The sequence below is a fragment of the Urocampus carinirostris genome, chromosome 10 (assembly GCF_059441175.1).
Source record: "Urocampus carinirostris isolate Australia breed hairy pipefish chromosome 10, RoL_Ucar_1.0, whole genome shotgun sequence".
In the NCBI taxonomy this organism is placed as follows: Eukaryota; Metazoa; Chordata; class Actinopteri; order Syngnathiformes; family Syngnathidae; genus Urocampus; species Urocampus carinirostris.
The window spans coordinates 32,442,370-32,464,799 of record NC_142358.1 but is presented as its reverse complement, the minus strand read 5'-3'; the positions used below and the strand labels follow the sequence as shown (position 1 = coordinate 32,464,799).

Here is a 22,430-nt window from a genome sequence, read left to right as displayed (position 1 = left end):
GCGCGTAATTCACAACTTCCGTCAGGATCGCTTGTTCAGGAGGACATTTTTCAATTCCTGGTGAAGCAAGGGAAGTTCCAATAAAAGTACCATAATGTGCAGTTTGTTTTCTGTGTGTGACAGCACTCACACATAGCCATCGTTCAATGCCATTTATTTAATGATACTCGAACTCATCACGTCTAGATTGAAATTTCCACCCTGTACGCGTAATCGTAGTTCAAACTCTTTCCATTAACAGGAATATTGTGACAACGTTATACAGCATAAAAATGCATCTTTAAAATCATAGTGCAATTTTCACACGATTCAAACAAAAAGTTGGACTTTTTTTTTTACAAGGAGCAGTAAATGGAACTAGCCAATTCATGGATCTCAGAATTAACAGTGAGAAACTACCAAATATGCACAGTATTTTGGAGTCGGAGATGGAATATAGCAAATTCAACTGTGTACAGCAACAAAAAACCCACTTTGGTAATGTGAATTGGTCATATTCCATTGGTATATGCTGTTTGTTAAATATATTTGTATGTTCATTTGCCCAAAAGACAAATGTTTGACAACTTCGAAGCTGTCACATGTTATAAAGGCACAAATGATCAAACTACGGTACATAAGCAGGAAAAAATAAAACAAGAACGGGGGGGAAACCTTACTAAATTGTCTAATTCTTAGATGATTGATATACAGTACTAAGTATAATTGGAAAGGATTCAAGTGATGGCTTCCCATTTCAATTACTAGGTTGTTAATGATGCACCCTTTTTGTCATATATCTGTAATATGAATACACCCATAGAGTATATGGTGTCTAAAGATGTCAAATGTTTCAAAGTGTGTGTTATTTGACCACTAGATGTCGCTCCACGTTGCAATGCAACTGAAAAGGAATACTAAAAAGCACAAGAAGAATCCACACTCCAGAGCCTCAGAAGTGAGCAAAACGCACCGGCCTTTTTCAAGTTTTTGGGTACCTATAGGAGCAAGATGGCGGACAATTATGTAAGTGAGGCTCATGCTTTGTAAAATAAATGCTATTTTCTCGAATTATACGTATTTTATAAAAGAGAACAATAGTTCAAATACTTGCACTTATTTGAATCAATATTGTTTTGAATTAAGGTTGTTTTTCCTCTAGGAGGTGCTAAATAGTACACACTTCCATCAAAGCCAACATGATTACATTTCAATCTGGTAGATGGTTTCCAAAAGAAATACCTTACAGTGACATTATTTTGCTTGCATGGAATAATGGAGGGAAAGAAAATATATAGCCCAATCCAAATCTAGGTCCAACAAATAAAAATTCAGTGTATGTGTATTCACTCACTTCACCCTAACAATTTGATAAGACCCAAACATTTTTTGTAAAATGCTGTCAGGAATCGAACTCACCAACCAGAAGTTAGGGCAAATTATTTTCTTCACAATGGAAATACTACTCTAATTATGAAACTTCAAACCAATATTTCCTAATGATTGAAAATGTGTTTTACAAAAATAGATGTTACCATTTGTGTGCCTTAATAAAAGAAAAGTAGATAACAAATCATCCTGCAAATAGGTATTCTAGTCAGGCAAGGCATTTTAAACTAAAAACTTCAATAGAATCAGCCAACAAGTTCTGATTTAAAACGCTTAGATATTGATCGCAACTATGTCTAGGAGACGTGCATTCTAATTTCGGGTGCAGAATAATGTGTATTTTATTGCCTCCATTTACTCACACTTTTATCACTTCATTACGAGTATAAGACGGGTTATCTGACATATGTTGCATAGTTTAGGTTTTGTGGACGTTCTGCAAATCTGGTCCCCGGGAGAAACAACCCACCCACCCCTAATTTTCAAGATCTCCCTCCCCTAACACAGCTGCAGCTCACTGCAAGCTCCGTCAACATCTGATAATAATCCTGCTCAGCTGTGTTGGAGGACAAAAGTCAGGGTTCTCCCCCCCCCCTTTACTAACGGATCCTTAATTGACCTAGTCCAACCCAACTCTTACTCGTCGATGCAGTTTTTGTGGGCCAAGAAACAAAAAAATCTTCAATGCCAAAAGATATCCAGCATTCCTACAATTACACAGAAAAACAAACAAAAAGGATGCGTTCAGTTATTGACTCGGCATCTCCAAGCGGACGGACTGCGGTCCTGCAGCTTCTTGAGTTTGGGGCCGCACCACAGCCACCAGGCAAAGCCGATCACGGCGCATCCAACCGACTCCACGTAGTAGCCGTCCAGAGTAGTGACACAGGCTCCGCCCTCTTTCAAGCACAGCTGCAAATCAAGAGTTGTGACATTAAGTGCCTTGTGCATCGGATGAAGTGATACAGAGGAGATCAAGTACCGTAAATTCCGGACTATAAGCCGCTACTTTTTTCCCAAACTTTTAACCCTGCGGGCAATTTATGTAATTTTTCTAACAGCCGCCAGCGGCGCTCGAGTACAAAAGGTACGATTTAGACCGGTGGAATATATGCGCCGAGGAAGACTGCAACTTCTTGGCTTGTGCATAAATTAAATTGGCGTAAACATACCCTCATCATGCAAAAAGAAAGGCACATCAAAAAATCCACCATCACCAACAGGTTTCGAAAAATCAGTCTGCTGCGTGACGGAGAGAAGGGCACAGAATCAGAGGTGGATGAGAGTTACAGCGACAGTGACAGTGCGAGTAAGGCTGCGGGAGCGTGGGACGACGTCTATATGACAAAGTTTCTCTCCGACATTGCGGAAGACGGCTTTGATGACTTCAGTTGTAAGGAGGAAGATGAGGACGGTTTAACGTGATTTTTACAAGTACGGTATGTTTTTTTAACAGACCCGTTTAATGTGTTGCGAGCGTGTTGCTACCTGTCACAGGCACCGTTTGGGATGAAAGTTATATTATTATTAAAGCTTTGAAAACTCTCGATGTACCGTCTTTTTTTGTAAATATGTGTAACCATGTATAATATGTATTTGCAACTGTATATTTTTTTATGTATTTATTTTAGATATGTTTTGCACGGGCGAATGAAAAAGAAGGGGCGTAACAAACGCGGGGTGACGGGAAGTGTGGTAAAGGTGAGACCTGTTTGTGGACGCAGCGGACAATAGTGGATATATATTTTCCCCACCCTTAGCTTTGGAAATATACACTTTTTTCCTTGGATTACTTTCAACGGGACCCGGACTCTGCAGGTCTGCATCAAACCTTAAGTACCGGTATCCTTTTCCGTTCATTTTGCCGGCTGTGATTTTTAGACTGTGTACTTTAATGAAGGACATTCATTTTAAGTCGGGTTTGGGTTAATTTTGTGTTTGTGTTACATTTTTTAATGTGGGCGCATGCGGCTTATATACAGGTGCGGCTTGTGTAAGTACAAAATCAGTTTTCCTCTTAAAATGTGGTGGGTGCGGCTTATAACCGGGTGCGCTCTATAGTCCGGAATTTGCGGTATTGCTAGTACTACTACTACTACATAAAAACATACATATACATTAAAAGCTTGGAATCTTTCGAAAAACTCGTGTCAGCTGATAGTTTAATGTTGCTGCAGGTGACTATCGGTTTTATTTTTTCAATCGGGCAGAAAACTTTAATGTGATATTACACTGTGTTCAGCCCGATAATTATTGTGTATTCCTCTTTAGTTGTTAGCTAGAGTTGGCATTTATAATGATTTTTTTATGTAGTGTTAGCAACACTTAGTTTCTCTATCACTTTATCATGTGTGCAAGGGATGGGAGAGCTTAAAATCAGTCGCATGGCTCAGCTGTTATGAATATACGGGCTTCTGAATTTGAGTCACATTGAGTTTTGTTTTGAGAATGTTTTTGTCTGAGTCCTGCATATGTTGATGCCAGGTTAATCAATGTTGACTAATACACTTCTTGATTAAGGTAGACCGCTGCGAATGCACTCAGCAAACCGGTGTTTCAATCGCGACAGTATGTGTTACTTTTCTATACCAGACATTTCCCCGCTGATTCTTCTAAGATTACAATCTTACACCATAGGCCAGGCATGTCAAATATTTGGCCCACGGGATGATTTGGGTATTTCAAGAAAAGAAGCAACTATAGAGCTCATTCCAATCAAAACCTTAAAATAATGTATAGATACAAAGAAAAATGTTCCGTCTTGCCTCAAGAGGGCAGTAAAGGTGTACAAGAGCTGACGCTCAGCAGAGGTTCTATTCATATTTGGGACTACTGTAAAATTCGGACTATAAGCCGGCGACTTTTCTCAAGCTTTCAACCCTGCGGCTTATGCAATGATGCGGCTAATTTATTCCTTGATTTCCATAGCCCGCCAGGGGGCGCCAAAGCAGTAAAGGCGTAAGAGTGAGACGAGGAAGTCGATGAAGAAAACTTAAATGTAACTTAGTACTTTGTGCATGAATAAAGCTAGCATGAACAGACCCTCATCGTAGAAAAGCTGTAAATCGAAAGGGGAAGGGTGCAAGTTACGAGTCTGTTTATCTTTAAAGGGGAGTTTCGCAGAAAAACGGACAGAAGAGGGAACGTCCAACAAAGCAGAAATGTTTTAGGTGGATTTCTATTTATCCGTCTGCATTATCCTGTGTTTTGCAGTAAATATTTTACACAATTGGATTCTATGAATTGTTCTAATTGAATTGAAGCCATTTATGCAGACATTCAAAAAAGTTCAAGATGGCCAGAGGACGGATTGGTGAGTTACGCTGGTTTTTATAGTTTTCGGGTATCTTGTTTCAGACTAATCATGAGGTTTATCTGATGAGTATATTAAGAGTTTGAACTTTCCAATGTTATGTGGCATGACATATTTCAGTGACTGGTGACATTTTACCGACACATATTTATCAAAACCCCGGCGGCCCACTGGCGGGCTGTCGGAACGTTAAGGGGTTAAGGTACCGTATATTATTAAAACTCTTTATTTGCAAATATCTTATGTTTCAAAGTGGGCACATGCGGCTTATAGTCAGGTGCGGTATGTACAAAATGGGTTTTTCTTTAAAAATGTGTGCAGCCTATAATCAGGTGCGCCTTATAGTCTGAATTTTAAGGTACAGTGGAACCTTGGTTTTCGAACGCCTCTCAGTTCGGACAAATCGGTGTTGGACCAAAAATTTTGAGAAATTCTTGCTTCGCTGTTCGGTCAAAAAATCGGAGTTCGAACACCGGTACGCTAGGGTGCGATGCTGTTTTAGCCCCTAATTATGCCTCTGAAGAAGGTCGGTGCAAGCAGGACAGGTGAAAAAAAAAAAAAAAAGTTGTTCGTCCAACTATTGCCTTTAAGAAAGACATAATAGCTAAATGTGAAAGAGGTGTACGAATTTCAGATCTTGCTAGTGAATACAGCATGGCTAAATCTATCAGTATGATAGTAAAGAATAAGGAGACTGTGAAATCGAGTGACGCGGCTAAAGGAGTGAGTGCTATAAGCAAGCAACTGCCGCAAGTTTTGGAAGAGGTTGAAAAACGTTTGATGATTTTTCTCTTCCCGCCGTCCACCACAAAGGTAAGAAATCCTATTCATAATCCCTTTTTTATTTTTACACGTTCATGTTAGCGTAATCTTTTGTACGGAAGATTACGCTAACGCGAACGTACGATTAGCCTGGGTTAGCTTCATGTTTACGTTCGTGGTAAATATTCAGGGTGTTAAAACGGATTAAAACGATTTTACATTACTTTTAATGGGAAAAACGATTTTGGGTGATCGACCAAATCGGTTTTCGAACAGGGTTCTGGAACGGATTCTGGTCGAGAACCGAGGTTCCACTGTACTTCTCTTTGTGAACAGGTGTTCTGTGTGATGAACAAAAATATAAATAACCAGCATTCAAGGTTAAAGAATTTACACTTAAATGACTTGTTAAACGTGCTGCCACTCAGGATTTGGCACTTGATATTGATGCACTGTCCCTTCTCAAGGTTTCTTCATTTTCCTCCTGTTGAGGTTTTTGAGTTTTTCCTTGCTCTCATGAAGGTGTTAGATCAGGGAATGGTGTCATAATAGTCTGTGGTTTGCAATAATCTGTGGTCTGTGCAGCCCTTAGACTCCTTGTGAAGGGCTATAGCAGGGGTCGGGAACCTATGGCTCGCGAGCCATATATGGCTCTTTCCATGCGTACCTGTGGCTCAGAGACAAATTTGATTGCATGCAAATTTTCTCCATCTCGTCCAAAACAAAAACTAATAATCTTGTGCAGATACACGCAGAGCCATACCAAAGTTAACAATGGAGCAGTACTTCGCAGTATATATAGGGCACATTTTCCACTACAATTTACAGTCAAGGTGTCACAAAAAAAAAAAAAAAAACTCGTTCTGGCTGTACAACGCTAAATAATCCGTTATATAAAACATCACTATATTATCTGTCGTCAGTGTTCAGATACCTTATGATGAATCCACAGAACAAACTGTAAATACGCCAAAACACCGGAAGAGAACTTAGTTTTTTGATTGGGTGAGTGGGAGGGATGGTTGGAGCTATGCAAAAAGTGCAAGCACTCCCTCCCATCTCTCACCCTGCGCCATAAATAAGCACATCAGGCTCCCTGTTTGCAGAATGTTGTGGCGTTTTTACAAAATAACTGCTTGCATCTGGTTTTGAAACCAATATGAATGAAAAAAAGGGTCAAAATGAGTTTAACCGATCTTAAGTAATTGCAAGAAAGAGACAGGTTTAAAGTGGTATGATTGTTGATTTTGGGACACGGGCTCTGGCATTATTCTCTTTTCATAATTTTTATCAAATCATCAAAAATAAATGTGCTGAAGACTAAGCTTTTGTCTGGGGCGCGGGTTTACCAATTTAGTACATTTGTCTCATAATATATGGTGTGGCTCTTTCCCAAAATAAAATTAATATTTTTTGCTTTTATGGCTCTTTGAGTCAAAAAGGTTCCCGACCCCTGGGCTATAGTAATAGACATGACTTGTAGAAGAAAAACAATGCTGAGTTTCAGGAGCCAACAGGAACCCCGCCAGCGACGACCTGGCCATACCAATGCATAAGGGCAACCGCTTACCCAACCACTAAAGCCCGCGTGCGCTACCGGTCCTCTTAGGCTCCGGACGGGCGGTTGTTGTCTGTGTGAGGGCCAACCGGAACCCTGCAGTGTGGCGGAGCAGCGTGACGGTGGTCCAGCCCAACTGCCTCCAATACTCTGCCGCGGCAGGTTTGGGCTTAACCTCATGCTTTGTAAAATAAATGCTATTTTCTCAAATTATACGTATTTTAAAAAAAGAACGATAGTTTAAATACTAATATGTGCTTATTTGAATCAATATTGTTTTTAATTAAGGTTGTTTTTCCTCTAGGAGGCGCCAAATGGTACACACTTCCATTAAACCTACTCTGCTCATTCTCTGGTTCCAATTTGAACCCAGTTATAATTTAAACGCCTCAACCACAAGAGGTTAAACCTACACTTTCCCATCCCAAACGTACTCCGGCGATGACAGCAAGTTAAGAGACTGACTCCATAAGCTCCAACGTAATGCTGCGTTTTCAAGAACGCGAGATCTCGATTTTCTGACCGACTCGTCGCATTTAAAGGTCAGAGAAAATGGAAAATAATTTTACGACACAATGGTCCATACTTGTGTTATTTTACTTAGTATACATGTTTTAGCTCAATGACGCGGATAAAACAGGGGAAAAAATTAAGACATCTGAGAGTTAAATTTAAGACCTCTAAACAAAACTTAAGTCTTTAATAAGTAATCTAATTGAAGACTTTTCAAGTTTTTAAGACCTTGGGGAACCCTGATAAAACGGTTTGCCTCGCCAGATTAATACATTTTTCCATTTATTTATTCAAATGATTTATTGACCTAAATACACTACCCACACCTTAATCAAAATCAAAATTTCATGGTGAGCCTTGGAAACAGGTTTTCGGGAATCTATGGCCTGCAAACCATATTTGGCTCTTTTCATGGGTACATCTGGCTCGAGAACAAAATGGAACATGCAAAATTATAAATTGAATTGATGCATGCAAAGCAGAATGCACCATGTGTAAAGCTGGGACAACACTAAATACCAAATAGGTTTGATCCTGTATTTATAGGGCTCAGTCCCAACTACAGTTTACAGTCAAGGTGTCACATCAACAGACATTAGGTTTGTAAAACGCTAAAAAATTCCTAACACTTTATGTCAAACCCACAGAACAAACTTTCACCACCCAAAAAACTAGCAAAGAACCCAAAGCAATTACATTGGGTGAACTGTAGGAATGGGCCAAGCTATACACATTGAGCACTGCTTCTTCCCCTCGCCTTGTGCCGTCTCCACCGCAGGTAAATACGTTCATATCCTTGTTTTCAGTATTTTGTGACATTTTTACAAAGCAACTCTGCTTGCACCTTGTTTTGAAACCATTATTTAGGGCAAAATGATGGGCCAATCGAGCCTCAACACTTAAAATATGTCCTCCCCAATTATTTAAGTGGTATATTTCTATTGATCTGCGACACGGGCTCTGGCATTATCTCATTATCTCATCTAGCGTCGCGGGGGTGCTGGAGCCCTTCCCAGCAATCATCAGGCAGTGGGCAGGGGACACCCTGAACTGGTTGCCAGCCAATCGCAGGGCACACGGGGACAGACAACTCACTCGCTCAGTCACACCATGGGACAATTTGGACCGGCCAATCCACCTGAAATGCATGTCTTTGGAATGTGGGAGGAAACCGGAGTGCCCGGAGGAAACCGACGCAAGCACGGGCAGAACATACAAACTCCGCACAGTAAGGCCGGGAGCTGGATTTGAACCCACGCAGGAGGTTCCCCATGACCTCAGAACTGTGCCGCACACGCGCTAACCACTGCGCCGCCGTGCTGCCCGCTCTGGCATTATTATTTCATCAATTTTATCAAACCATTAATACAATTAAAAAATGTGCTTAAGAAGTAGATTTTGTCTGGAAAGCGGGTTTAAGCAGGTTTGTTGAATTTTATCTTAACATATATGGTGTGGGGCAGCACGGCGGCGCAGTGGTTAGCGCTTGTGCGGCACAGTTCATGTCATGGGAACTTCCTGTGTGGGTTCATATCCAGCTCCAGACTTCCTGTGTGGAGTTTGTATGTTCTCCCCGTGCTTGCGTGGGTTTCCTCCGGGCACTCCGGTTTTCTCCCACGATCCAAAAACATGCATTTCAGGTGAATTGGCCGGTCCAAATTGTCCCTAGGTGTGAATGAGCGAGTGAGTTGTCTGTCCCCGTGTGCCCTGCGATTGGCTGGCAACCGGTTCAGGGTGTCCCCTGCCCACTGCCCGATGATTGCCGAGATGGGCTCCAGCACACCCGCGACCCTACTGAGGATAAGCGGTGCAGCTGATGAGATGAGATATATGGTGTGGCTCTCAAAATAAATTCAAAATATTTGAGCTTTAAAGGCTCTTTGGGTCAAAAAGGTTCCTGAGCCCTACAAAAAAAGCTTTGCCTCCCTGAGAATGTGGCCTATCAACTATGTAGCCCCTGAACTAGATACCCAAGTTTTCAAAACACTTACTGCCGCTGCGTCCGGTGAGGCACAGGTTTGCCCGAGGGCGCCTCGGCACTCCTTCCAGGTGAGCGTATCCACCCACCAAAGCGCTAAAGTGGAGGGCCAATTCCCTCCCAGGTTGGTGACCGTGTTGAGTAGCGTCATGTAGGTGCCGCCGATGAGCGGGTCGCTCACTTTGGCGTGGAAGGCCATGCCGGCAACATAAATGCTGTATAAGGCCACCTGTGAACAGAAAGATTACTAGACAATTCCTTGGGCAATTGTGAGAGTTGGGGCTTGGACTTCGATAGCAATAAGGAGATGCCTTAGGAAAAGTTAAAAAAAAAAAAAAATCACAACTATAGTAATAACATGGTAATAACACTTATCACACAGTGTAATAACATTTTTTGAATGGTCCCATTCAATTGAATGGTACATTCGAAATGAATCAATTTTGCCTTGTTGACAATGAATAGGTTTAGATTTTTTCCATCCGGAATGCAAGTTTCAGGGGGTCCCAGTGGCCCAAAAGGGTCACTGTCCGACATGATATCTAACCTTGGGGAAATGGTGGTTGCCAATGAGTGGATGACTTGTTGGATGTAGCCGTTAGCATGTAGCTGTTGCCCTGGATTGTTAGCATGACTCGTTGGTATTTGGTGGTTAGTATGTAGCAATCAGCATGACTGGTTAGCATGTAGCCGTTAGCATAACTCTTTATCATGTAGCCATTACTATGCAACAGTTAACATGACTTGAGAGCATGTAGCCATTAGCATAACTTTTTAGCATGTGGTTGTTAGCATGACTCCTTAGCAATTAGTGGTTAGCATGTGGCGATTAGCATGACCTGTTAAAATGTAGCTGTTAGCATGACCTGTTAAAATGTAGCTGTTAGCATGTAACAGTTAGCATGACTTGTTAGCATGTAGCAGTTTGCATAACTTGTAAACATGTAGCTTTTAGCCACAGTGCTTACAACACTTATTGCAATGATTTTGCCTGGAATCAACCAGCCCCAAAAAAATATTTGAGCTGGCTAGCTATAAACACTGTTTGAAATTAGTTGGGCGTTGCCAGCCTAAATATTAGTTTTGGCTAGCTGATGCCAGGCCAACTCCTTGCCAACAATGTAGGCACAGTGGAAAAGTGTCGCGTGTCTAATACAGATATCGGTGAAAACCACAGCCCAGGGGGCAATTTCCTGCTCGCAGACCATAGTTTCACACCCTGAAAATGTCTTCATACATCATACAGCTTTTATGACACAACCAACAGTCCAGTAAGGCTTGGGCTCATTAATTTAAGATGCCAGTTTAAAAACAGTTATTATAAATATTAAAAACATTTTCTCCATTGTTTACATTTTCAAATTTGCTACTGGTGAGAATCTGCAGGCTACTCAGGTTTTTTTTAACCAATGTTGGTAATAATTATGCCCTTGGTGGGCCGTCAGGGCCTGCAAGGCCTTCTCTGCTGGCCTGAAAAAGTGTCAATTATGCTATGTTAAATATAGTTTGTTCATTTATATTTATCAAATAACTCAATTTTCTGTGCGCTTCCTTTTTTTTTGCTTTCCCCCCTAGTTGTGCTCCTTCCAGATGTGTCAGGTTTAAATATTTAACCAATCAAATTTCAGCCATTACTTATTGTTACGGTCAGTAATCTGACCAGAGGCCTTCACAAAGACTTTTTTAAAGTCCCTGAGGCATAACATCAGTGTTCGATAAAGCTGTTGGTTTAGCCAATCAAATTACGAGTTGGGGAGCAAGGCTTTCTTGAAAGCGTAACAAAACCTCAGTGTTTTTACGAGCTATGATCGCCTAGAGGGCGGTAACGGAAGTATCCACTGCTTCTGTAACAGACTTTTGCAGCCCTAAATCGAAAAATAACTTATGCCAGAAATATGGCAAGACAGGCTCGACTTTAGGCATTAGCTTAAAATCTTCTCGAGGATAGAAAGGAGGATTTATTCCGTGCACAAATAAACATGATTTTTGGTGAGTAAAATCTGTGCATATTCTAAATAATATTGCAATTTTAGGTTATAACTAATGTTTGACATAAGTGTCACGGCTGTAGCTGCAGTAGATATTTATTGCCATAAAATAATAATTGAGGGTTGGATTGATACAGCAAACTGGAGGCCTAGCTGTAGAATGCACAGCCCACTACCGCTTGCAGCAAAGGGACATGAACCAAGGAAAAGAATGGAAAGAAAAAAGTCCTACAGTGACATCTGCTGGCAAAGTCAGAAAATAACAGTGTCAAAATGAAGGCTTTGACTACTACCAAAATCATTTTCCTGTAACGTTAGATTTTTACTATATTTTTTTTTAACTTTTTTTCAATTTCTACTGTGTTTTTTTTCTCGTTTTCTAAAATAATAATGAGGATGGGTGCTGCCAGGCTGTACTTGCCCAAGACACCAGAGGAGGTGCACCTATGACCATGGAGGTCAAAATCTGCCAGTTGAACCATTTTTTGCTACAGACTAACTTGTCTTTTTAATTTTTTGAGTAAAAAGCAAAATGATTGAGATTTTTATTCAATTTCATATACAGTGGAACCTCGGTTCTCGACCATAATCCGTTCCAGAACCCTGTTCGAAAACCGATTTGGTCGATCACGGAAAATCGTTTTTCCCATTAAAAGTAATATAAAATCATTTTAATCCGTTCCAACACCCTGGACGCTTACCATGCACGTAAACATGAAGATAACCCAGGCTAATCGTACGTTAGCGTAATCTTCCGTATGAAAGATTACGCTAACATGAATGTGTAAAAATAAAGAAATCAGGTCATTTCCAAGTCATTTAGCACCCGGGTCTCCACAACAAGTGGTGAGCGGTTAAAGGATAAAGAAAAGAATTATGAATAGGATTTCTTATATTTTGCTATTATTTCTTTCTTAGATGCAATAGTTGTACGCACTACTCTTCTTTATTCACCTGCAGCAACTTTGCTGCTTGCACCGAACTTCTTCCGAGGCATAATTAGGGGTTAAAACACTATGTTGACCGATATTCAAAACGAAAGCAAAAAGAAGTGCGCGCTCACGTGACAACAGTTCTTCACGAACGGTGGGGCCAATCCACACCAGTACGCCGCTCATCATCGCCCTTAGCTACCGGCATTCGCACTCCGATTTTTTTAACGAAAAGCGAAGCAAGAATTTCTCAATTTTTGGTCGAGAACCGATTTGTTCGAACTGAGAGGCGTTCGAAAACCGAGGTTCCACTGTATTTTCTTTTTTTATCAGTGCAAGCTACCAAGCATGCCAAAAAACCCTCTAATAAGGTAAGAGCTGACCTGATGCACCGCATAGCTCAGCAGTACTACAACATAGTAGTAAACGGGGAAGCCTTCGTCTTGCCTCACACTCGGGGTCCACGCAACAAGTAGAGCGAACTCCAGCCCGATGATTAACCTGGAAAAACACAACACATCCCTCGTTCGCTGCTGCTGACGTCTATAGCCGTCATAAGGTCATCTATTTTCTGGTACTGTGAGTAGTAACCTGAAGGGGAAAGCATTGTAGAAGACATCCAGAGGTCTGGGCCCTGCTGTGTATTTACTGATAAGGACCGGCAGCAGGATCTGCAGGGGTACCATGGGCACGGCCAGCAGCGCCAACTGCGCCTTGGGAACGCCCGCCTCCACCAACTTCAGGCCCGTCACCGCGTCGGCTGCAGAGAAGCCGATCTGAAACCCCGAAAATTGAGATGCGTTTTGTTTTGGCGAATTCCTGGAAAGGAGTCTAGAGCGCGCGTACTTTAGCGGTGAGAAGCAGGACACAAAAGGTGAAAACGGCCGGCATCTTGACAATAGAGAACAGCAACTTGTAGGTTTGGAAAACTCCTTGCGTCTCCTCCGGATCTTTCCGTTTGCCTTTGGTGCGTTCGTTTTCGCTCTTCAAGATGGCCACCAGTGTCGTGGAGACCAGAAAAACCATGCCCCAGAAAAACAGGAAGTCTGCAGGAGCAGAAAATAAATAAAAAAGATCATGCCCCGTTGGCTGAATTCAAGGCAATATAACTTGATTACCTGTTAAAATAATATTTACAGTAATACTTTTTTTTTGCAGAGGTTGCATTCCAAAAAGAACCCAAAATTTGCAAGAGACCAGCGTTCCCTCTAAGCTGCGCGCATGCGCAATTGCGCACTGCTCGCACATTCTCAGCGCACAAGAAAATCTGGCCAGCGCACAAAAATGAGGGCTCAAAATTGACTTAAGTCACTCCATAAGTAGTAAAGTTACAGTGCATGAAGGTAAAAATTCACAGGTTCCCCTAACGTTGTGTCCTAAATTATGTATTTTAAGTCGAGTCGAAGGAGAACGAAGTTGAATAAAGTTAGTAGAGTTTGTCAGGGAACCGGCTTCTTCGGCTCGGCTCACTAAAAGGAACCGGCTCTTTCGGGTCCTAAACGGCTCTTCGGGTTGTTTTTGCTTCTTTAATCCCAACATGACCAAATATTATGTAAGATTATGCACAAAATGACTTAAAGGAAGGGGGGAATATAACAAAAAAGAAAAAAATAACAAAATGAAAAAGTAGTGAAGAGCTGAGAAAAAAAATAAACAAAAGGAAGACAAAAAAGAAGGAAAAATTTAGAAAAAAGCCAGTAAAAGAGAAAAGAAAGAAATGTAGGGAAAAAAGTAAATAGAGAACAAAAAGAAAAAAGTAACAGCTCGGAAAAAATGAGATTTTTTTTTTAAAGAATTTTTTAAAAAGTAAAAAAAATACACGGAAAAAAGAAGAAAAAGTTTGTGCCGCATTCAAATAATTTGCAATTATATCAAGTGAATCTTGTTGCCAACATTGTACTTCCACTAAAAAATGTGATTAAGTACAGTTCTGTATCTTACAACCGACTAAATAAGCCCCCAAAAATGTTAATATTATGCGACAAAAGATACCAGGAAATAAAAAGAAATGGATATCTTGTAAAAGAATTGTAAGAACAAACGACGTTTGTAGGCCGTGCAACCTTTGCAATAGTACATGAGTCAATTCATTCAAAAGAGAAAAATATTTTTGCATTGCTGGAAACTCAGCAAAATGTAACTTGATGTCAAGTTTTGGACATGTTTGATAATGAATTATCTTGCCACACTTGGGATTATGGTTGCTCACTGTTGTTTCAAGCGCTGCTCACCGACTTTGCGTAAACGCTCAGACCCGTGGAAAATTAGAGGGAACATTGCAAGAGACCTTTGCTTATTTATCAAATACACTATTATACATTTCACGCGAGGGGGATATTGTTCGACACAACGGGTATAGGTTGAAATGAAATGAACATATGCCTAGAGCGCCCTCTTGTGGTATACTGTGAAAATGACATGTGAAATGATATACTGTAATAAGAATTATTAGTTGCACCCCCTGCCCACCTTTAAAAAAAATTGTGACTTATATTTCGAAAAATACGCTAAGTAATGTAACTTCGTCAACCTATTTCTTTACAAGAGGTTGCTAAAAATAAACTTTCTCCATTGGCAGAAGCATTGCTCATTTTACATATACATTTCCTCATTTTTAGAAATTTTCCTGGTATTTGTTTTAAATGATCAAATTAAGACATTTTTTTCTTTTCATTAAGTTTTTTTGTTGTCAAGAAATTAGGTAAAATAACCTAAAATATGCAAAAAAATAAACAGTTTAAAAATTAAAAAAATATATTTTAATGTGTATAAGGTGTCCACTGCAAAAATAAATTCTTAACCCATTGGCAGAAAATGTTTCTAATTTTAACTGGAGCCATTTTATTCTTATAACAATTTATTTAACATGAAGATTTCTGAGATCTATGGGTCCCCAAAATTTTGTGTTATCGGGGTTGAAATTGTAAATCAGCGACAAATATATAATATAAATCTATATATTCATTCAGTTTTAATTATCACAGTTTATTGGTAACACAAATCAGTTATCACTTCTAGATTGTTCAGTTCACAACAATATTGTACATTATACAAAATATCATTGCTGAAATAATTATATGAATCTACATTTTCATTTAGTTTTAATCATCACAGTTAATTGGTAATACAAAACAGTTATCACCTCAAAATTTTCAGTTCATATATTCTTCGTGGTTTGCTCTCCCGCCATAGTTGTAATGCCTTCTCAAGGTCCAATCCATTATCATCCTCCTCATAGCGTAATCAGGAATATAATTTAGTCAATTTTGGCAGAAAAGTCCTTTTCTTGCTAGTATTCTTTTGTTGATTGTTGATCGAATCGTTCGCTTCAACACACGTGTTTTCCTTGCCTTCGCGGTCTTCTGAAGAATTTCTCCGCTGTTTTTTCGTGCCGGAATTATTGCCGTTGTTACCACTTTCTGTGTTATGCTTCCACTTATTACCGACAAAGAAGAAATTACCAATTTTTTGTTAATTTGCACCTAATACCAACTGTTTTTTCGGAGGCATACTTCTCTTTCACTCGACAACAGCCACAACAATGACGTCATCTCGAAGCAACGAGATCTCGTTTGCCGAGAACGGCGCGAGACCAAAACAACAATGGCGGCTCTGCCTGACGAAAAGTTTGGAGTGCGGTAAATCTTTGTAAAAAAAAAAAAAAAAAAGTAATCAGGTATTAATGACAATTTGGTGTCAAAAACGTTGCGTCCCGGGGACGCACGTTGATTTGACCGAATGCGTCCCCAGCAAAAATGTGTGTCTAGGACGGACGGACGCGGGCAAACGAGAACACTGATTATTCCAAGTATTTTTTTTCCCAATCAAGTAGTAAAATATTTATTGAAATAAGCAAAATAATCTTGATTGGGGCTGTTTAATTTGTTCAGGATTCACAGATCCATTCAGCATCTGGGCTGTCAGGGCACCACTTCCTTTCATGTGTCTTGGGCAAGTGCAGCCTGGCAGCGCTCATCTAATCAGCCAAATATTTTGCCAATCGCAAGAAGATTTCTTCTTTTTCTTTTCAGAGTTGATCATCACAATGAAGAACACATTTGAAAGTCCTACCCGACAAGGTGACAATCCCGATCTCCTTGGGCTCGGTCCGCAGGTGTTTGTTGCAGAAGTCAGCCGACTCCAGGGCCAAAAAGAGAACGTTCCCTAAGAAGTAGCCGGCCGTCTGGCCCACAGAGTTGCACGTGGACGCGTAGCCCACGTTTTCCCTCGATAGCATTGTTAGCGCCCAGCCGTCCACAGCGATGTCCTGACCGAGAGGGGAGAAGATGCATTTCCTTGTACCAGTTTTGTCTAAAACGTGGGTCACTCACATGGTGCCTGCAGGCTCCTAAGGAATAAATGAGTTTATCGCAGATCGGCTCTGACAATAGCTCCCCATTGTGATTTTCTAGGAAACGTGATCTGGTATTGCCATCAGAAATCACAGATATGATAAGTGTCTTTAAATGCATGATCAGATCTTTCAAAAATCTTTTGAAACTAGCTTAAATTCTACATCACTCAGAGCCCTTTTACATGGCAGGTATTTCACAGGTCTACTGAATCTATTTTAACCATACTTTTAATAATTACAACACATTAAGAATAATGGAGGACCAATCCTACCATACATAGAAATAAATTTATAAACACCAACAAATATATGCCATATAAATAAATGAGCACATAAACAAATCATGTAATACCTAAATAAATGACACAAATTCAACATATTCAAATATGTATGCTTTTTGTCATTTATTTCTGTATTTATTATGTCATTTATTTTGTCACAACATTGTTATTCAAATAAGAAGGTCAATCTACTTGAACTTTTCATCGAATACACAAAAAATACATCAAAAATACACAACAACATAAATAATAAAATATATAACTAAAGTAATAAATTGCATTTATGTCAGTTAATGAAAATGAAATGATCTGCATTTATATAGCGCTTTTCAAGTCAATGACTTCCCAAAGCGCTTTACAATGTGCTCCACATTTCCCAATAGCGGCCTTGTATTGCAGCCATGTAAGACGCTAACCTGCTTATTGGGGGTTCAGTGTCTTACCCAAGGACACTTCGACATGTAACACGGACAAGCCGGGATTCGAACTGGGATCCCTTAATCCTAAAATGATCGCTCTACCCCCTGAGCTACTGCCGCTACAGTTATTATATGTATTGCGTGATGTATTTATCTGATTGTTTCTTTGTTTGGCCAATATTTATTTCTACATATGGCAGGATAAATAATACCATTGTAATTAACATTATTTTTAGAAATGCATATCAAACTGGTGACCCTATGCACTAATCAGTTACAAAAAGTATCTTTCAGCTTCAAAAAAGGTTGGTTTCCCCATGTCTAAATAAAAACAACTTAGTACAATACACATTAGATGTAAGATCTGGAGCACGGGCCCGAACCCGGAGTGAAATTCAGGCCGGAATCGGGCTTGAAATGGCAATCTTTCAGTCGGGCCGGGCTTCTCTCGTGTTTTTTTAAGTGGAGGATCTGCACAGCATTCACTTACTTTTACTCATGTAATTGTTTAAATGACTGTTTTTTTTCTAAAGTAAATGTACTTTTACTTGAGTAACACATTTCGGCGCTGAATTTATATTTTCCAGATCAATTTATCATTTAATGCTTCCCAAACTAATGGTTTAATTCCAAATCACTAAATCCAAAGAATTGTTTATCCTCTGTGTCACGATAAAGATGCACTGCTTCCTCTTTTCACCTCCCTCACAACAGACGTCATTTCCGATTCTTGCCAATATCTTAAAAGCTTTACACAATTTCTTTCTGCTTTTTGGCCAACTATTGCAATATATGCAGCATGTAATCTGCAGAATAGGATTTTCTTTTCGGTGCCATTTTGTACAGGTTCATTTGCTGCACTTCGAAATGCACACTTGATTTGAGTGTCTTTGCCCAAAGTAAACCCCAAGTTTAGTACCTTAGCCGGAATGCACACTTTGGCACCGAAGTAAAGCTTCAGGTCATTCTGGTTTGTTGAACATTTTGCGCGTACTCTTTACGCAACATTGCAAGGTTTTTATATGGTAATTTATATGCATTTGTTCAATAAAGCCTTTGAAAAAATAAACATTGGCTTTACTCCGGGCTAATTCCCCTATATCAAGTTAATCAATCAGGTTCGGGTTTATATACCGGCGGGGCCGGGTTGGGTTGTATTTTTTTCGGCACAAATACACATCCAACAGTATATTGTTTCTCTTTAAAAAAAATACTCTTTACAAAGTGTCACAGCCTCATTTTCCCCCTGTGATTGCAACTTTATAACTGAATTTTTTAGTTGAGTGGGTTTTAATTGTAATAGTCATCATTATAGAAAAACGTTTATCTTGCATATGTTTTGAATTGGGAACCGTTTTTTTTTAATTATCTGTTTGACTCGAGTTCGTGCTGCCTCTTAATACTCATAACCGGTATTGGTATCAGCCCTGAAAAAGCCATATCGTTCTATCCTTAGTTTGATAGGACTGTTTTTGAATGTACTATACAATACAACGACATTTAGTGGTCAAATATTACAAAGTGTCCATTTAAGCACAAATAAATCAAATATGTCTGCTTTTCCAAAGAGTCGTGAATCCCTACTTGGGTAGCTGCCAGAAAGGCCAGCATAAAGAAGACTGACGTGAGTGCCACCACATTCGGTCCTCCCTCACTCTGCAGAAGAGAGTCAACTCGAAGTGAAAGGTAGAGCATGAAGAATCCCAACAGGTACTGTGTGGGAACCAGCCACGATTTTCTGATCGAAAATAAACGCACATTGTAATGGATGGCAGACGACACATATAAACCAGATCTATTTTTTACCTTCTCCCAAACTTGCTGAAGTAGAGCGCATCCACCAAGGGTGCCCATAAAAGCTTGAGACTAAAAGGCCAAAAAACAAAACTAAAGACAGCTTGGTCCTTGTAGCTAACATTCTTACTCTGTAGAATCAACGGAATGCTGCCTGCCAGTCCGAGGGGAATCCCTTGCAGCACGTAGAGGAAAAGAAGAAGCGAAACGTTCCCCAACTCGGACCGAATCCCTCGCTGGACAGCCGGGTGAGTCCTCGCGTCGTAGTCCGGCCCCGCCATGAGGGGGTTGGTGTCAGAATCTTCTTCGGGCTCGGAGGAACCCATGTCTGTCCTGTCGCTGTCCTTCGGGCTTTCGTAATGGCGCCGGCCAAAAGTGACCTGTTTTCTCTGCCGCCCATTCTTATTCGTTATAGGATTGTGGTTACGCTGCGCCATGGTCGCACCGGGGGTGTGACAGGGTGCAGCTCACGCAGCAAATCTGAAGGAGAAATAAAAAAATGGTCATAGGGCAGTGTTCTTCAACCAATGTGCTGTGAGACCTTGTCTAGCGTGCCGCAGGAAATTGCCCAATTTTATCTTTCCGAAGCGAGCAGGCAATCGATCAGTATATTCGCTTTCTTCTATCAGTCAGGTAACTATTATTCATCCCTATTCGGAGATGTCACCAGATTACATTATGTTATTTTAATGAACCAATCATCTGTTGATGCCGTAAAAGAGGGAAAGAAGTTTAAAAACTTATTTCGTTTGATAAAGCTGTTTTGAGGGGCATTACAGAATTTGGAACTCTTGTACTCGCTGCCGCCATATCTATAAAGATTTTCTTTTCATTTGTGGTGACTGAGTCTCAGAAAGTAATACAGATTCATATTGGCTAATGAAAATAATGATAAGACTTTAAACTAGGGCAGCACGGCGGCGCAGTGGTTAGCGCTTGTGCGGCACAGTTCTAAGGTCTTAGGAACCTCCTGTGTGGGTTCAAATCCAGCTACCGGACTTCCTGTGCGGAGTTTGTATGTTCTCCCCGTGCTTGCGTGGGTTTCCTCTGGGCACTCCGGTTTCCTCCCACATTCCAAAGACATGCAGTCCAAATTGTCCCAGGTGTGAATGAGCGAGCGAGTTGTCTGTCCCTGTGTGCACTGCGATTGGCTGGCAACCAGTTCAGGGTGTGTCCCCTGCCCACTGCCCGATGATTGCTGGGATGAGCGCCAGCACCCCCGTGACCCTACTAAGGATAAGCGGTGCAGCTGATAAGATGAGACATTAAACTGGCAAAATTGCAAGCAAGATTTTTTACTTTATTTGATATATTACTTTTATTCGGACACATGAAGAGGATGGATGCGAACGTTGAAGAGGATCTAAAGAGCAGAAGTAAACGGAAGGAGACCAAGAGGAAGGCCACGACTGACTTGGATGGATGGTGTTATGAGTAAACTGGAGGAAAAAGGTCTCAATGTAGTGGAAGCTAGAGCTTTTGTTGGTGAGAGGTAGGGGATATTTAGACGTGTACCAAGGGATAGGCAGTGCACCTGTAAGATGCGGCAGGGGTAAAACAGTGAAAGCTGTAGGGCCCCTCGTTAGAACAGAAGAGTGTGGTGTCACCCTGACCCGAACGACATGGCCGCTTTCCTGTGTCCCGTTTCATCTGGAAGGACGAAAGCATGACCGACTTGGGTGCCGAGGTGCTTAACTTGTTTGGGTGTTTGGGCATTTGGTTTGGCCATGGTCCAAATTTTTTGTGTGTTTTTTTGCTCCTTTTTCCCTTTTTCTGTTTTTGTGTATGTGTTTGTCTTGCTGTCGGTCACCGCTCTCGGGGGATATGACAAGGGTAGGTAAATAGAATTATTTTTATTATATTTTGCAACACAATTTTAATAAACTTCAAATGATTTAAAATATCCTCTTTTCACTACTTGGCTGCGGCTGCATCGGCTCGCTACAACGGGTCAGGTGTAATCGACATTTCGTTCTGTGTACATTGTTACACAGAATGACAATACAAGGAAATTATTATTATTATTATTATTATTATTACATTAGCAGCCATATGTTTAAGGGAAAATTCAAAAGGGAAAACATAGTAATCTGATGCATCTAGTGATATGGATGAACGTTACAGTTACAATAGTAATAACAAAGCAACAATACTTGAACCAAGGCATGTTTTTTGCAAAACATAGGCAACATTTTTGGTAATGTCAGCCTCATAATAATAAAATACAAACAAACAAAAAATGATCACGTTTATATTATCAAAGATGCATTTCCATTCATGCAAGCTTCAATCACAAAGGTCATTAGTTTTGGGGGGTTGGAGGTCAGAGCGTAAACACAGAAAATAATGATGATGAAAAGAAAAACATGAAATGTAAATAGTGTGGCAGGCACGCATACCTGGTTGCGATGACTGTGCAATAAGCGGCATGTTAAAGCCAAAGGAAAAAAAATACACACAATCAGTTGGAGTGAGTTTGATCGAGGGCGGTGAGGATGTGACAAAATAAAACGAGTTGCGCACAAAAGAGTGAAAAAAAATCCTACCGTTCACGTATGAAAAGTCACATTGGTGAAAAGTCAACAACGGAAAAAATCAGGCGTACACGGAAGTAAACTGGTGCGCAACACTCAAATGTGTCCGACTCACTAAAGCTGACGTGTCAAAACGCAAGCGGAAACTAAGGTTCCGTTATTTGGATCCGTCGCGATGATGCTGCGAACTTGTGTCAGAAATTTTGCAAAATGTCGCGTTTCTAGACTTTGTGTTGTTGTTTTTTCTTTCCTGTATACAAGTGTAATGTCTGTTACTTTTATTTCTGTTGTTTGTGTTCATGCATGGTTTTGTGCTTTGAAGTCAGTCTGTGTGTGCATGCAAACGGTGTGAGTTGCGACCAACAGTAGCTCTTGTGTGATGAATGTTTATAAGCACTGCTTGTTATATCTTTAATAAATTAGCGACCGAGTGCATCATTGATCACACCGAGAGGTATTAAAATCGTATTAAAAACCAAAGTGCAAAGATCGGAAGAGAGACATGTGAATTTCACTTATTAAGCAATAATAAACCTTACAAACACAACGAGGCACCCATTTACTCACAGCAAGACAGACTATGTCGACTCAAAAAGATCATTTGTGTAAAACAAGTTTATTAACCAACTAACACAA

At 40.4% G+C, this 22,430-nt stretch overlaps 1 protein-coding gene across 2 annotated transcripts; it reads right to left on the bottom strand.

The window, feature by feature from the left end:
• Positions 1-969: 969 nt before the first annotated feature.
• Positions 970-21,917, bottom strand: slc33a1 (solute carrier family 33 member 1). Of its 2 annotated transcripts, none has more exons than XM_088346254.1 (9): positions 21,807-21,917; positions 19,273-19,740; positions 19,051-19,204; positions 16,484-16,679; positions 13,259-13,458; positions 13,004-13,188; positions 12,796-12,913; positions 9,506-9,721; positions 970-2,280 (listed from the first exon to the last, which is right to left on the bottom strand). In XM_088346254.1, exons 2-9 carry the CDS (start codon positions 19,695-19,697, stop codon positions 2,113-2,115), a joined length of 1,662 nt encoding a protein of 553 aa, XP_088202380.1. In that variant the 5' UTR covers positions 19,698-19,740; positions 21,807-21,917; the 3' UTR covers positions 970-2,112. The 2 variants fall into 2 exon arrangements, with proteins under 2 accessions (XP_088202380.1, XP_088202381.1); XM_088346255.1 differs by lacking the exon at positions 21,807-21,917 and adding an exon at positions 21,660-21,796.
• Positions 21,918-22,430: the final 513 nt, after the last annotated feature.